This window comes from Macadamia integrifolia, chromosome 8 (assembly GCF_013358625.1).
Source record: "Macadamia integrifolia cultivar HAES 741 chromosome 8, SCU_Mint_v3, whole genome shotgun sequence".
In the NCBI taxonomy this organism is placed as follows: domain Eukaryota; kingdom Viridiplantae; phylum Streptophyta; class Magnoliopsida; order Proteales; family Proteaceae; genus Macadamia; species Macadamia integrifolia.
Window position 1 is genome coordinate 34,189,678 of NC_056564.1, and position 13,900 is coordinate 34,203,577.

Consider the following 13,900-nt stretch of genomic DNA (forward strand, 5'->3'; position numbering starts at 1 on the left):
CGGCTTTGGTTGTTGCTCACACGGATTTAGGAGGGGATAGACGTGGTATTGACCCTATTTTGATGGGGAATGGTAACCTAATTGCTGACTTGGCTAAACCTGATAGGCTTGATGGAGGTAGAATCTATTCCTCTCCCTTGTTTAGGGATCGGGTGATGAGGTGGAGGGAGTTTTGCCGAGTCAACCAATTGCTGATATGGAATATGCTGGGGAATATTTGGTGAATATTCCTTTATGCCGGGAGGAGCTACATGCGGTGGATAAAAGCTTGGGAGAGCTCGATAAATGCCCCTTTTATAGACCCGATTGTTGCTGTTCCTTCTCTATCTTCTTTGAGCACTGTTCCTTACATGAAAAAAGGTATGGCCAATAATTCTAAGTCTCATTTATCTTCCAGAATGATTCAATTTGGTGAGAGGGTTGGTGTGAGGAAGTTGACTTTTGATGCAGATTCTTCACCAAACTAGGCTTGTTTTATTAGGAATAAGCTTAGGGTTGGGTTGTATACGTGTTGGGCCTTCAGTCCATGTGGTTTGGAGTATATTGGGCTACTTTTATGGGTCTAAACTAGGGGTTCTAAGGTTGCATACGGGATTCAATGAATTGTTTCCTTTTTCTTTAGTTTCCTTTTTAGATGGGGTTATTTAGTTTCTAATTTTCAGTCTTAAATTAGTTTCTAATTTTCAGTCACAAGACTTTCTATTTTGTAAGTTTCTATTTTCAGATTTAGTAACTAGTTGAGTTACTAATTTTTAGTTTCCTATTTCAGTTTTTGGAAACTAAAGTTAGTTTCTATTTTATGTAACCCCTATCACTATTATAAATAAAGCTATGGCTCCTTTAATGAGCCACGATTTTTACAAACTACATGGCTGCTGCTGCTGTTTTCTCTGCGAGAGAACTTCCTTGTGTTTGATCAAGGTATTGGGTTGGTGTTCGATCCGACGACTCTTTGCGGCGAGAAGTCCAAGAGGTTCATCTTCAAGTGTTCTTTTTCTTCTTCTTATTCTACAAGGCCCTTTGATTCAGGTAAGAGATCTGTTGGTTTTCTTTTCCAAATTCTGGGTTTAGAATTTCAGATTTCCATCCTATCGCCCTTCTCTGTTCTGAGAGTTGCAGCCATCTGATGGTCTTGAATTTTGGATCGAGTGATAGTCTCATCTATAAGGAGGCTCAATACTAATCTGAGCATAATCAGACCAGCCGATTGTGAAATCTGGAAAGTCTCCTATTCTGGCCGATTCTGTTTCCTGCCCAGAATTCTGATTCTCTTGATACTGTGTGTTGTTACTGGTTGTTGATCATATACTTCACTGTTTATGCTTGTTAGTTGATGAGTTCAGCCCCTAAACCCTTGGCTGTTATTCTGTTTCAGAATTTCTGAGTTGTTGAAATCGATTGCAAGTGTCATATTCTGTTATCTCGGTTTTTACCACCATACTGTGCTTGATTTATTTGGGTAATTTTGGTTGTTCTTTGGTTTACAAGATCCTGTTGTTTGGGTCTAGTTTGGCTTGTCAAACCTATCCCTACATTAGTTTGATTGTAAGAAGCATCAACTAAGGCCAGAGTATACTCTTCCATGGATTTTATTCGTCTACTTATCCAGGCCTTATGAGATGCTCCTTGCTTGACGAAAATTTAAACAAATTTGCGAATTCAAATATGATTCCTTTTTTTTTTTTTTGGCATCTGATGGTATCATTGTTTCGTGGATTAATTATATAGGTTGATTCTTAGACGGCAGACCACGTGGATGACAGTGTGTGTCACTGTGTCTTAGTTCCTAAAGAAGAAAAAATAACATGGGTTTCTAATATGAAGGCATTTGAAGGTCTTCTAGACCTTTGTTATGAAGCCAAGACATGGAAAACAAGACTAGGGAAGACTCATCAAAATTAGGCTATCATATCATGTCTGGAAAATGGAACTACAGGGAAAGTAGGAAAGACCCATCAAAATAGGCCAACATATAATTACTGGAAAGTATAACAGCAGCGAAAGCAAAAGAACTAAAATGTAAAATGTGATCAGTTTTAATGTCTAGATAACCAGGACAGGGATACATTGGTCTTCAAGACAGATGTGGGATGTGGCAATACTTTGAAAACTTTAGAGGTGGACTCATCTACATATGTTTATGATAATTATATTCTTTTGTAGGCAATCACTTAGGTGCAACTACATCATGTCCCACTTTCATGCCATTGCATATCATATTCTTTCTTCTACAGGCAAGATACCTTCCCCTCCCAGTCTTTTTCTTTTTTTCAAGTTTGTGTCTAAAGTGTAGGTCTGGCCAAAAAATGAATAACAGAGGTGTCATTGTTACATAGGTTAGTACAATTTTGTAGCCTTTGATATACTGATATACTGATATACATAGCAGTCTTGACTTTTATTGCTTGACTAGGTTATTTTTTTCATAAATGTTCAAAAATTTTGTTTGGCCACATGCTTACAACTTAAAATTTAAGTTTGCTAAAACGTTTGTTTTGTTGCTGCTTATCTTTCCCTCCTGAATCCTGGAAAATGTTGAATTGATTCTTTTGTTTCATTTAAAGTTGAGGTGTTTCGTCTATAATTTTATTTTTATATTTGTATTTTTTTTTTAATTAATTAGTTGTTCTGAGGGTGAGGTGTGGCTGACTTCATCAACTTATGATTCAACTGTACTTGTCTCTATCTACAGTAATTCCTAATAAAATTCAGTTAATCTTCCAGCTTACAGACATAATATGGGGTGAGGCCACTGAGAGTGGTGACCACATTGTGCCTTATCCCAAGGAAAATGAACAGAAGCTATTAGTTACGTTTGGAGATCAAATCAAGAAACAATGGGATCAAGATGCCAAAACTATTAAAACTGTGGAGCAGAAGACAACTGGACCTAAAAATGATTCCACCGACTGTCGACTGGAAAGTAGTCCGCAATTTAACAGAAATGAAGGATTTTCAGCTTCAGGATTTGACATGGATTCTTGGTCTGATTTTCCATTATCAATTGCTGAATGCGACGAGGGATATGCTGATAGAAATGGTCAGGACTCTATCGGTGAAATTAGAAATTTGAACACAGCAAGAGGTGATGTGCTTTAAAACGTTATGTAGATATAACATACTTTACAATATTAATTCCATCATTTTCTGAAGGTATGTTTTCTCTCAACAGCTGATACAGCTCAACTAGAGAGTGATCGTGAATTGTTTGTGGACGAGCATGTTGACAAAGAAGGTGGTTTTCTCGACTATGGTTGGGCTAACATTGGGAGTTTTGATGATCTTGATAGAATATTTAGGTAATGCAGGATTTCTACATGCTTTTCTTTACTCTGAATAGACCATCTTATTTAAAACCTATGAAGTTGAAGGCTCGGAAAATTGAGTGATCATGAAAGAAAGTTAATCCTTCTGCTATTATTTCTTTTCATAAAGTTTTAATATCTGTCTGATCCATTATTCTCACAAGTTACATTTTACAGCAATGATGACTCAATATTTGGACATGAAAGTCTTGGTAATGCGGATGAACTTTGGTCATCCACAGATGTAATCAGAAGCCCAGCAAAATCCTTCCCTTTGTCTACTGGTTCTCCAAGTTCAGTGTTAGGAGCATTGAAGAGTATGCCAGAGCAGTCTGAAGTCAAAAAGGAATTTGTGCCACATGAAGCCCAGTCTGCTACCCCTGGAAATAAGAAGATGAACGATCATGATTCTCATGGTTTACAGAATTTGCATCCAAGCAGAGATGAAGTTGCTGGAAAGCATAGCTGCTTATCTATTGACTCACTGGTTGAAGGTGCTGCAGGGGGAAGTAAGCTGCTGTTGGAGGGGAAGGTAGACTCTATTATATTGAATGATCAGTTCCTTAGCATTACATTTTTTCTTATTAAAGAAATGGTAAATATACACTTCACAAAGGTTTGTGATTAGACTGAACATCACAAAGACAACTATTCTGCCATTTAGACAGATTATGTGGCCATTTGGACTGTTGAATAGAGAGGAAATGTTCTAGATACGCCTTGCGCCAATTTTCAAAGTCTAATCCAATTAACTACCCCCGGGTATTGGCATGCACCCATAGTTATCAAGGCGTCGCTAGGCGACAAGGTGGCTCAGCCTGGACTGGCGCCTTGGTCGCCTAGGCAATGCCTTGACACCTTGTTGGTCTTACTTTGCTTTTTGACCATCCTTCGTCGACTTGATAACTTTGCATGCATCAGTGTATGTCCATACATTACTACTGGCATTCTATCCATTACTGTTCACTCTCCCAACTCTTGAGCAGGAAGAATATGAAAATGGACAGCTCAAATCAGTTTTGTGACTTTCGGAAAAGTCACAAATGGTTGTGACACCAATAACGAGCACCCTTAAAAAATCAGTTCTTCACACACTATTCTTTTGCCACATGGATGGATAATGTGTTATTCCCGCCATTGGATAGAAGAGGTTATGGTTTGGATTAGCCACATGTCAAATTTCAGAGCCACGTTCCTGTGTGTTGGCAGAGTCGGCATGTACATGCGTACTGCTACTGTGCTCTCTTCCATCTAGATTTTGAAAGCACTGTTTTGCCACATGGCAAAGCCAATAAGGCTGAAACTTGGCATGTGAATAGGGGAACTGGGGATTCACCTATCCACAAAATTTAAGGGCCCATTTGATCTGTCACATGGCAGTTGTTGGCATTTAAGTTGGACGTATAGGAAAGATATTTACTTCAGAAATATAGCTACCATGTTGAATGAAGGATGCATCACTTATTGTCGTCTCCGGGGATCTCCCCCCTCTCTCTTCTTTGTGCCCTCGCTCTTAAGAGTGGACGTTGTATTTGCTTCCTTTCCCCTTTTGGGGCTGTTGTTTTTTCTTTTATCTTTGGTAATGAATTATTTATTCATCAAAAAAAAAAAATTTTTTTTAAATAAATAAAAGGATGCATATCACTTAAAATTTTTGTTTCACAGAAAACTCCAGAGGAAATTGGAAAGATAGAGGCATCAGTCGCGCACTCTCTTAATGAGAATGACTTTGCAGACGAGGTAGTTTCATGAGAACCCATTCATCCAAATCATTCTTATTATAATTATAATGTGTAAAATAAACATATTGAATACTTATGCTCCTTAATGTAGACATTGCCTCTTGTTTATACTACATAACTAAACAGAGAATCATATTCTATTATATATTGGAATTTGATACCAATCTTCTGGGAGGATTTATTGTGCCACCTTGCTTAAGATGTCATGTTTAGGGATTGCAATTGCCTTGTTTTAACTGTGGGCTTTATGTTAATTTGTAACTTGGTTGAGCTGGGATTTGCTCCGATTTTTGTTATTGTCATTGTAAGAATAGTGTTGTTTTGTGTTGATATACACTGTTGTGGCCCTTGCTCAACAGCTCGAGCTTTTGGGATAAGTGGTTGTCACATAGTATTAGGGCCAGGGGGTTGGGTATGCAATCCATGGTAAGTGCAAGGGGTTTGTGTTATGTGTTGTTATGCCCCTACACGTCATGCCCCTTGGTGCCACGTGCAAAGCCATGTGGGTGTGTGTGTGTGTGTGTGCTTGCACGTGCGGTGGGTGTTGTTGTCTATTGATAAACATTGTTGTGGCCCTTACTCAACAACTCAAGATTTTGGGATAAGCGACTGTAACAAATAGTATCACATTTTTCCCAGTAATGCATAGAAGGTAGTTCCCAGCCCTAGCCAGGTCAAGTTGAACCGATTCCAACATGAATATCTCTTGCATAGTTTTCATGGTGTCTAGGCAATCGAAGGCATTGGAGGGGTTCTGGACACAAGGCGATACCAACAAGGAGACTAAGGCACCCAAGGTGCCTAGACGCTAAAGGCCCTTGACAACTATGATCCCTTGTTATTTCAAATGGGTGTATTTCATTTTTAGAATTACTTTTAATGCAGAATGGATCTTATATTTAGTTGAGTCTCTTCAAAACATGTTTAATGGATGGCACTTATTTTATATGCCCCATATACCATACACATCATATACATATATACATCTATGCATACATGTGTACTTGTATAGGCTCAGACTGGTATTTCTCAACTGTAGCCTAGTCCATGGGCAGCAAATTCCAGCCCAAATGCCTCCCCCCTCCCCTAAAAAAAAAAGGGGTGGGTTCAGGGTTTCAGTCCCAAGTTGCAACTCTAGCACAACTTTTATGCATTCCCATCTATTTACTGACTTATATCATCGACATGCTAGAGCACCCTCATTTTGGATATCAGTTGAAGGGTGCATCTTTGGGAACTATATCTTGTACATCAGATTGTGTCCGCCTTCCAATGGTCCAGAGGGAAAGGGATTAATATTGGTTTATCATCCACAAATGACAACATGGTCATGTATACTAGAGATTATTTGCCATATGAACAAAATTTTAATAGTTACACATGATAGAGGATCCACACATCTCACCGGTCAAGTTTCAAACCCACATGAGCAAGGGAAATGGATCAAAAGTCAATCTTAAATTTGATACAATAGCAAACTGCCATATACTATAATGAACATGCAAGGAAGTTAGGACTAGTCCCGCTCTTGGTGATGGGTCTTTAACGATGCTACTTTTGGTTGTTGTTCTGGGGAATTCTTGGTCGAATTGACATGGGAGTATTTCCATACTTGAAATCAATCAATTCACTGAGCAGCAAAATTGTGGAACAAAGCTTTACAGAATAATGGCCTTTCTGTTAATTTATTATCGTTTTGCACTAACTTTGGATAATCTTCTCTTTGTTGAAAGTCTCAAATCCTAAAAGCTTTAAGTTATTAGGTGTAGAGTTTCAACTGGTATATAAAGGCGTCCAAGGTCTTGAAGTTTTCCATTAAGTTTCTCAGTAGGGGAGGGCTGGCAGTTGTTGAGAGTTGGATGGGCCACAGGGAGGTAGGCCTAATGGGCCAGGTCAGAATTGCCTATGGGATGGCGAATGAGAGGCTCGGATGGACTCATAGATTGATTTGAAGGAGCCAATGGGCTTGACCAGGGGATGTGCCCAAACGAAGGTTTGGACTATTGGCCATCATGGAAGGGAAGACAGGGTTATCTGGCTTCCCTCCCCCTAGGGATCGTTCACCTCTGCCTCTGGTTAGGATTTCATCTGTTCTAAAGGGCCCCTCTCATGCCTTGGCACAAAACTATTTGGTTTAAAGGTCATATTCTGCATCACAGCTTCATAGTTTGGCATGCTCTATCTTACTGCCTCCTCACCCAGTCTTTTCTTATCTACCGACATATTCATGTCCCCCCTCTTGTTGTCTATGCTGGAATGGCTCCAAAGATGTTGACCATCTCTTCTTCTCTTGTCCCTTTGCCTCCTATGTTTGGAAGAAGGTCCTCAATTCTTTCTAGCCTTCCCGCAGAAGAATCCTTTGTCTAGAGAATGGATCTGGATTGACATGACTTTTGGTGGGCTACCATCTGTGATTCTATTAGGAAGCTTGCTTTGGGGCCACGATCAACCATATCTGGATGGAGTGTAATCTGTGTAGATGGACTCCCAACTCTTGGTCATTTGATAAGAATTGGAAATCCATCTACTTCGATGTTAGCTCCAAGCTCAATCGCATTCGTTAGTGCTCCGTTTTAGACTCCCCAAGGAATAGGCTTATCGTTGTCTCCTGGGACTTCCCTTCCTCCATTATCTCCCTACCCCACTTGATGTTTCCCCTTCTTTAGTTGGGCTCTAGGCCCCTTGTTGTTGCCTTCTTGGAGGCCTTATCCCTTGCGGCTTCCCCCCCTTTCCCCTTTTACAGAATTGGCCAGCTCAACAACAAGTGGAAGGCAACCACCAATCAGCAAAGAGTCCACGTCAACCGTGAAGGGGACATATCAGCCAATCAGAAGAGCAAGGGAGTTGCTATAAAAAGGGTTTGTATCAGACCAGAAAAAGGGGGTAAGACTATAATCAAGGAACTAATTACTAGAGTGGTTCCCATTTTGAGTTGAGTTCTGACTTAGGCATCAGAGCCTCCTTCCCGGAGTTCCCTCTGGGCTAGTTTCTAACCTTTGTTGTGTAGGTCTTTGTTCGGAGGAAGGATCTTGCACTAACAGTGGCACCGTTTGTGGGGTGCTTGACAAAAAGCCATTCCCGTGCCGAAGAAGATGACGAAGGCGACAAAAACCTATTCCAAGAAAGGTGCTCAACTTCTTGATCCACCGTCGTTGCAACACCAGAAAGAAGCGGTGGGAGAAATTGAGCAGGATCCAGCGGTGGTGGACTGGAGGAATGCTTAAGAACCAGTTGGGTCAGAACTCCATCCAACTCCGGTGGAGATAGTTAGTTATGGCTAAGCAGTTGAAAGAACTGCATAAACAAGTGAAACACTTGGCAGATGTAAACCGAGAGGCTTCAAAGAATTTCAGCAAGCCACCTCCATTGGAAGAACCAAGCCATTATGGCCCAGAGAAGAAGCAAACAAAGATAGATTGCAGCCGATCTGGGTCCGCAGGTGAAAATGTAGATAGATGCAGCCTCTGATCATCTTCGAAAGAACGACCACCTTCATCAATCTCCTCGGGGGGGGGGGGACTTCACTCAAAGCAAGAAAATTCCTCCCCAGCATGAGAAAAGAGTTGGCGATAGACCTCCTTGGTAGTGAATTTATTCCTTTCTCTTTGGTAATGAATTTATTTATTAGCCAAAAAAAAAATGATGGGAAGGATCGGGGCCATGATTGGGCCCCACCCTTGGGTGGTACGAAAGAGAAGAGGAAGAAGAGGTGGAGACAATATTTCCGAAGTTACCAACAAGAGGAGAAGAGGAAAAGGAAGGGCAAAGCGACTTGAGCAGAGGCAGGGAAAGCTTTCATCGAGCAAACTACTGAGCCAATCGGTTGATAAAGACTAGTCGATGGATGAGGGGAGAAAGGGGACGACTTGCAGGGAGGGTCAGGGACACAGAGGAGGGGATACTGCGATAAGTTCAGATGGGGGGGGCAGGGATGAAGGAAGAAGCTGTTTGTCCTTGATGGACTTTGGACCCGTGGTAGGGAGGGGGTAACAGGAGTGGCCGTGGAGCAAGCCAGTTGGAGGGCTGCGTTGGCGGTATCTGCAGCGAACTTGAGTAGGGGAGTGATGGCCTAGAGACAGGAAAACTTGGGTTATAGAGGGAAGGGGGGCCTCAGGGGGATATATGGTGGGTAAGTGATTCTAGGGCCAGAAGTGATTGAAATGAAGAATTGGGAGCAGCAGCTGAGAGTAGAGCTTCAGTTATGACTGCGGAATTACCAGAGGCATGAAGAGTATCAACTAATTTTTATTTTTTTTTGTGGGGGGGGGGGGGGTGGGGCAACAGTGGTAACTTCAGGGGAGCAACAACGGTAACTTCAGTGGACAGAGGGAGTTCAGCAGGGGCAGCAGGCATAGGGGAGCACTTACTAGAATCATGACCAAAAACCTTGTAGACCAGGCACTGGGGAGGGAGCCACTTGAAGAGAGAGGTTGGTTAAACGTAAATCCTTCATCATCAGCCACAGATATGGAAGGATGGATTTCACCACCCAAAACCTCTGCACAAAGTCTTGCATAGGCTAATCGATTCATTTGTTTTGTTCTTTCATCAGAATAAAGGGGTTTGCCCAAACCCGGGCCAACAATACTTGGACCATCTTCCCACCAGAAGTGGAGAGGAAGACCTAGGAGGTGATCCAGGGAGGGATGCTTCTGAGCTGAACCCGATGCAGCTGCAGATAATGGTCCCATTGCCAGAGAAAGACTGGTTTCCTGCCCACATGCCAAGGCCCTCCCTCTTGGGTGCGAATCTTGTCTTCTTCCTTAGAGATTTTGAATATGAAGAACCCATAATCCGTAATGTAAGTGTCAATAACCCCCTGAATTCTCCATTGTTTGATTAGAGAAAGCTTGACTATGTTGAATAAAGGGTGGCTACCTATGAAGTGGCCAACCAATGAGTTTTTCCATTTAGAAGCCTCATGGACAAGAAGACCAGCAGGTCAGAGAGCTGTCTTAGAGGACACAACAATGGTGGGTGGGACAAAATGGACAGGGAGACCCTCTCTTGAAGGCAAAGGGGCCTGGCTAAAGAAGGAAATCCAAATCACCCCCTGGGAAGAAGGGGAGGAGGTGGGAAGTTCAGGGAGAGAGGAATGGAGGAGGGGAACTCATTGGAATTATCAGAAGGTTTAAGAAATACTTTATAGTTTCAATTTGATTTTTTTTTTCTTTCTGACAAACATCCTTTTCATTAACCAAAAAAAAATACAAACACAGTTTTTCTGTTTTTTTCAAAAGAACAAGAAAAACATTATCAAATGGGGCCATGGTATGAGAACATAGGAATATAAACACATACTTGAAACAGAGATAGGTAGAGGTGCAGAAGGGTCCAATCTTAAAGACACATCCTCGTTTCTTATTCATGTAAACAAGTGCATTCAGGTTTTTTTTCTTTTATTTATCAGAAAGTGAGATAGAAGTGTTATAGAACAAAGCATCATTACAGATTGACTAGGTATATAACACAATGAATCTCCCTTGTCCTTAACAAGACCTGCAAATTTCCGAAAGTACGTTGGAATTGTTTGTATTCCTTGGATCTGTTTAGAATGACATGCTACTTGTTTCATCAATCTACAGGGAAGTAAGCTAAAGAAATCCCAGATAAAGTCAGAGGAAAAAGGTGAAGGAAAACTTTCTCAAGACTTGCATGGTGCCTGGCCCTCCACTGCTAACCAATGTCAACAATTTGGGAATCAATTAGCAACCTCTGCTTTACAAACATTTCCACCTTCAGTTCTCAGTCCACAAGGACAGATTGGTGGGCCTGATTCTTTGAGATACCTTCAAACCTCCCATTCATATTTTCCTGCTGGGTATGGAAATCAGGCACCTCCCTATCCATTCATGCCTCCTTTGCAACACCATCCTGAGAGGGATAAGCTTCATTCGGTCCTTGTTGGTCATGAATTCTCTCCCAGATCATCGAAGCATGCCAGTGCATTAAGGAAATCACCAGATGTTTCAAAAAATTCTTTGCTCATGACCCCTCAGGAAAAGATTGAAAAATTAAGGCGGCGGCAGAAAATGCAGGCAATGCTTGCCATTCAGAAACAACAGCAGCAATTCAATCATCAGGCTACTTGTACTGACCAGTCAATGACCCGAAAGTGTCAGCAGGAGGATCAAAGTGAAGATATAGTAGGAACTAAAATTGAAGCGGAAGAAAACTTAAAAACTCCTCCATCCGTGGACACAACTTCACCTGTAGAACAAGATGATTCCAATACTGTCTCTATGGTGGTTGATGAATGTTCACTGGAGGAAACAATACTTGATCAACTTCTAGAAGTTATTGCAAAGGTATCTGTGACTCATTGTGTACATTTTCTCTGTGGACTTGGTCACATCTTATGTCTGAAGCAATGCTTTTGCCTGCAGTTGGATATTAGAACAAGGCTATGTATTCGAGATAGCTCGTATCGTTTGGCCCAAAGTGCAATGCTAAGGCATAGTGCTGCTGATACAAGTAGTACCAATAAAAGTAGTGCGGATGAAAATGAGACTGCTGCAAAAGAAGAATCAAACAGTCTCAACAGGTTTGGACTCTAGAAAGCAATTATGATATTGCATTTGTTGAATTGAATTTTTTTTGGGGCGGCCGGGGGGGGGGGGGGGTGGGAAATCACATAAAATTTATTGTGATATATCATGATTTTTTTAGAAAAATTATGCTGTTGGATTGCTGATTTTTTTTCTTAATAAAGATTTCTGAGATTTGAAAACAAAGGCTAATACCCATGAAATGTCCACTTGATTGATGGCTTTCGTGCAATTTCTGTGTTCTAACTTACCCTTCTAAAAGGAATTCTCATGATGTTTGTCATATTCGGTACAAGATCTCGACCCTGATTCTAAAGTCTATTGTCTTGTCCATATTGAATAGATGGGTGGTCATGGAGCCTCTAGTAGTAGCCCACTACAATTCTTAAAATATGTGCATTCAGATACAATCTGATTCCACCCATTATGAGATGACCCACTATCTAGCTTAGCACTCAATAGGCTGTGTCAAGCTACAATTTTTTTCAATCCGTCATAGTGACCCCACTCACTCACACGCTTTTTTTGTGTTTTGGTTACTTGTTATCTATTGATATTTTCTAGAGAATAAGAGAGTTAATGAAGTTACATTCATATGTTAAAATTTTCTAGCGAGATAAACTATTGAAGAGATAAAGGAGCTCATGCGAGGGCCACACTCGCACCCTAGGAGTGCTAGAGGAACAACTAGTTTAGTAATTTGTCTGGTGTGAGATGGTGACAGACAAACAACTATACTATGTCTGGCTGGTATGCATGTGTACTCCATGCAAGGCATTCTTCTTGTATGTTGGTATAGATGTCCTCAAGTGGAAGTCATTTCCTACATTTTTTTTATATTTTGTGGTGTTTTAGAATCAGGATAATGATAATCTTTTTTGGTGAGATTTAGGTATATTTGGGTCAGGTAAAATGTTGTTACACCGGGGTGAACCAAGGGTATTTTTGTGGTTCTCCAAATCTGGATTTTGGGTCTAGTGACTTGGGGAAGCAATTAATGGCATGTGGACCACTTAGCATTTACAATTTAAACATTATAAATGTTATAGAGATGCAGGGAGTATCCAACAGTGCCATTATTTGAGTGGTCTTTATTATAAATTTTGTCCTGAGATGAAATATTTGATCCTTTGACTTAGTTATATGTTCTCAAACAAATTTGGAATAATGCTCCTTCCTGGAACCAGGATGATGATGCTGCATATCAGTACTATGTTCAATTACATGCTAACAGCAAACCTCTAGTAGGCTCTCTTTTGTTTTATATTTTTTGTGACTTCTATCATCACAGGTCTACCAGTGAGCTGGATGCAGAAACAGAGACAAATCCAATTGACCGTACTGTGGCTCATCTGCTCTTCCACAGGCCTACAGAATCATCTGTAAGGCCTGTCCAGGATGGTGAGATACCCAAATCGATGATTCCTACTAAACTTCCACTTGAGCCCAAATTAGAAGGCTTGGTGAACCTACCCATAGAATGCCTATCTGAGAGTTCAACAGAAAAACCAAGTGTCTTGTCACCGAGGAGCTAAATCACCCTGCACATTCACTAAGGCCCAGCATGAGGGGCAGTTACACTTCATCCAACAATGATCCAGAAAAGGAAGTCATGGAGATTGAAGCTTCAAAATGAAGGAAATGAATTGAAAACCATTAGGGGTAATTCCTTCCTTAATCTCTTCCATTCATATTTCTTTTGTTTTTCATGCATCATTTAACGGATTTGCTGGTAACGAGGAGGTTTTGTCTCATTGTCAGCCAACTGTATCTTGATTGAGAAAAGGCTTTTGGTCGTTCAAACATGGCTTCAAGAAAGGACATCATATTCGAAGTGCAGCAAACTGTGTATAATAATTAGTTCTCTTCAATTATGTATCTAATGTGCAGAAGACAAGCTTATCTCCTTCACTATCGCGCTGTGGGTGGTTAACATGTTGTCTGAGTTCTTCTTGCTGCATCTCAGGATGCATACTTCAAGATTTGTGTTTTATCTTATATTTTTTGACCTATGAGTCACTTTATGGTCCATCTTATTACTGCTGATGATGTGGATTCCCTTAATTAGATATCCATAACAAAGAGAAGAAAACGGAAGTGTGCAGATGCGCACTCCTGCGAAGCCAAAAAACATGAGCTCCTAAGCAATACACCATCAAAATACTGCGCTAACGAGCTTCAACTCTAAATGAAGTGGTATGTTTTTTCTCCATGTTTCTAGCTAGGAAAAGATGAATTGATAATCCAAACAGTGGATGTCAATGAGACTAGAGTTAGCTGTTTCAACTAGTCTTTGCCTATTTCT

At 40.8% G+C, this 13,900-nt stretch overlaps 1 protein-coding gene across 1 annotated transcript; it reads left to right on the forward strand.

Moving 5' to 3' along the window:
• The first annotated feature begins 2,126 nt into the window (after positions 1–2,126).
• LOC122086623 (protein LNK2-like) lies at positions 2,127–13,641 on the forward strand. The gene is given in 9 exon segments (XM_042655575.1): positions 2,127–2,234; positions 2,725–3,085; positions 3,173–3,299; positions 3,483–3,837; positions 4,971–5,045; positions 10,633–11,355; positions 11,434–11,591; positions 12,887–13,112; positions 13,114–13,641. Coding segments are annotated over 9 exon segments (2,136 nt in total). The 5' UTR covers positions 2,127–2,201; the 3' UTR covers positions 13,192–13,641.
• The last annotated feature ends 259 nt before the right edge of the window (positions 13,642–13,900 follow it).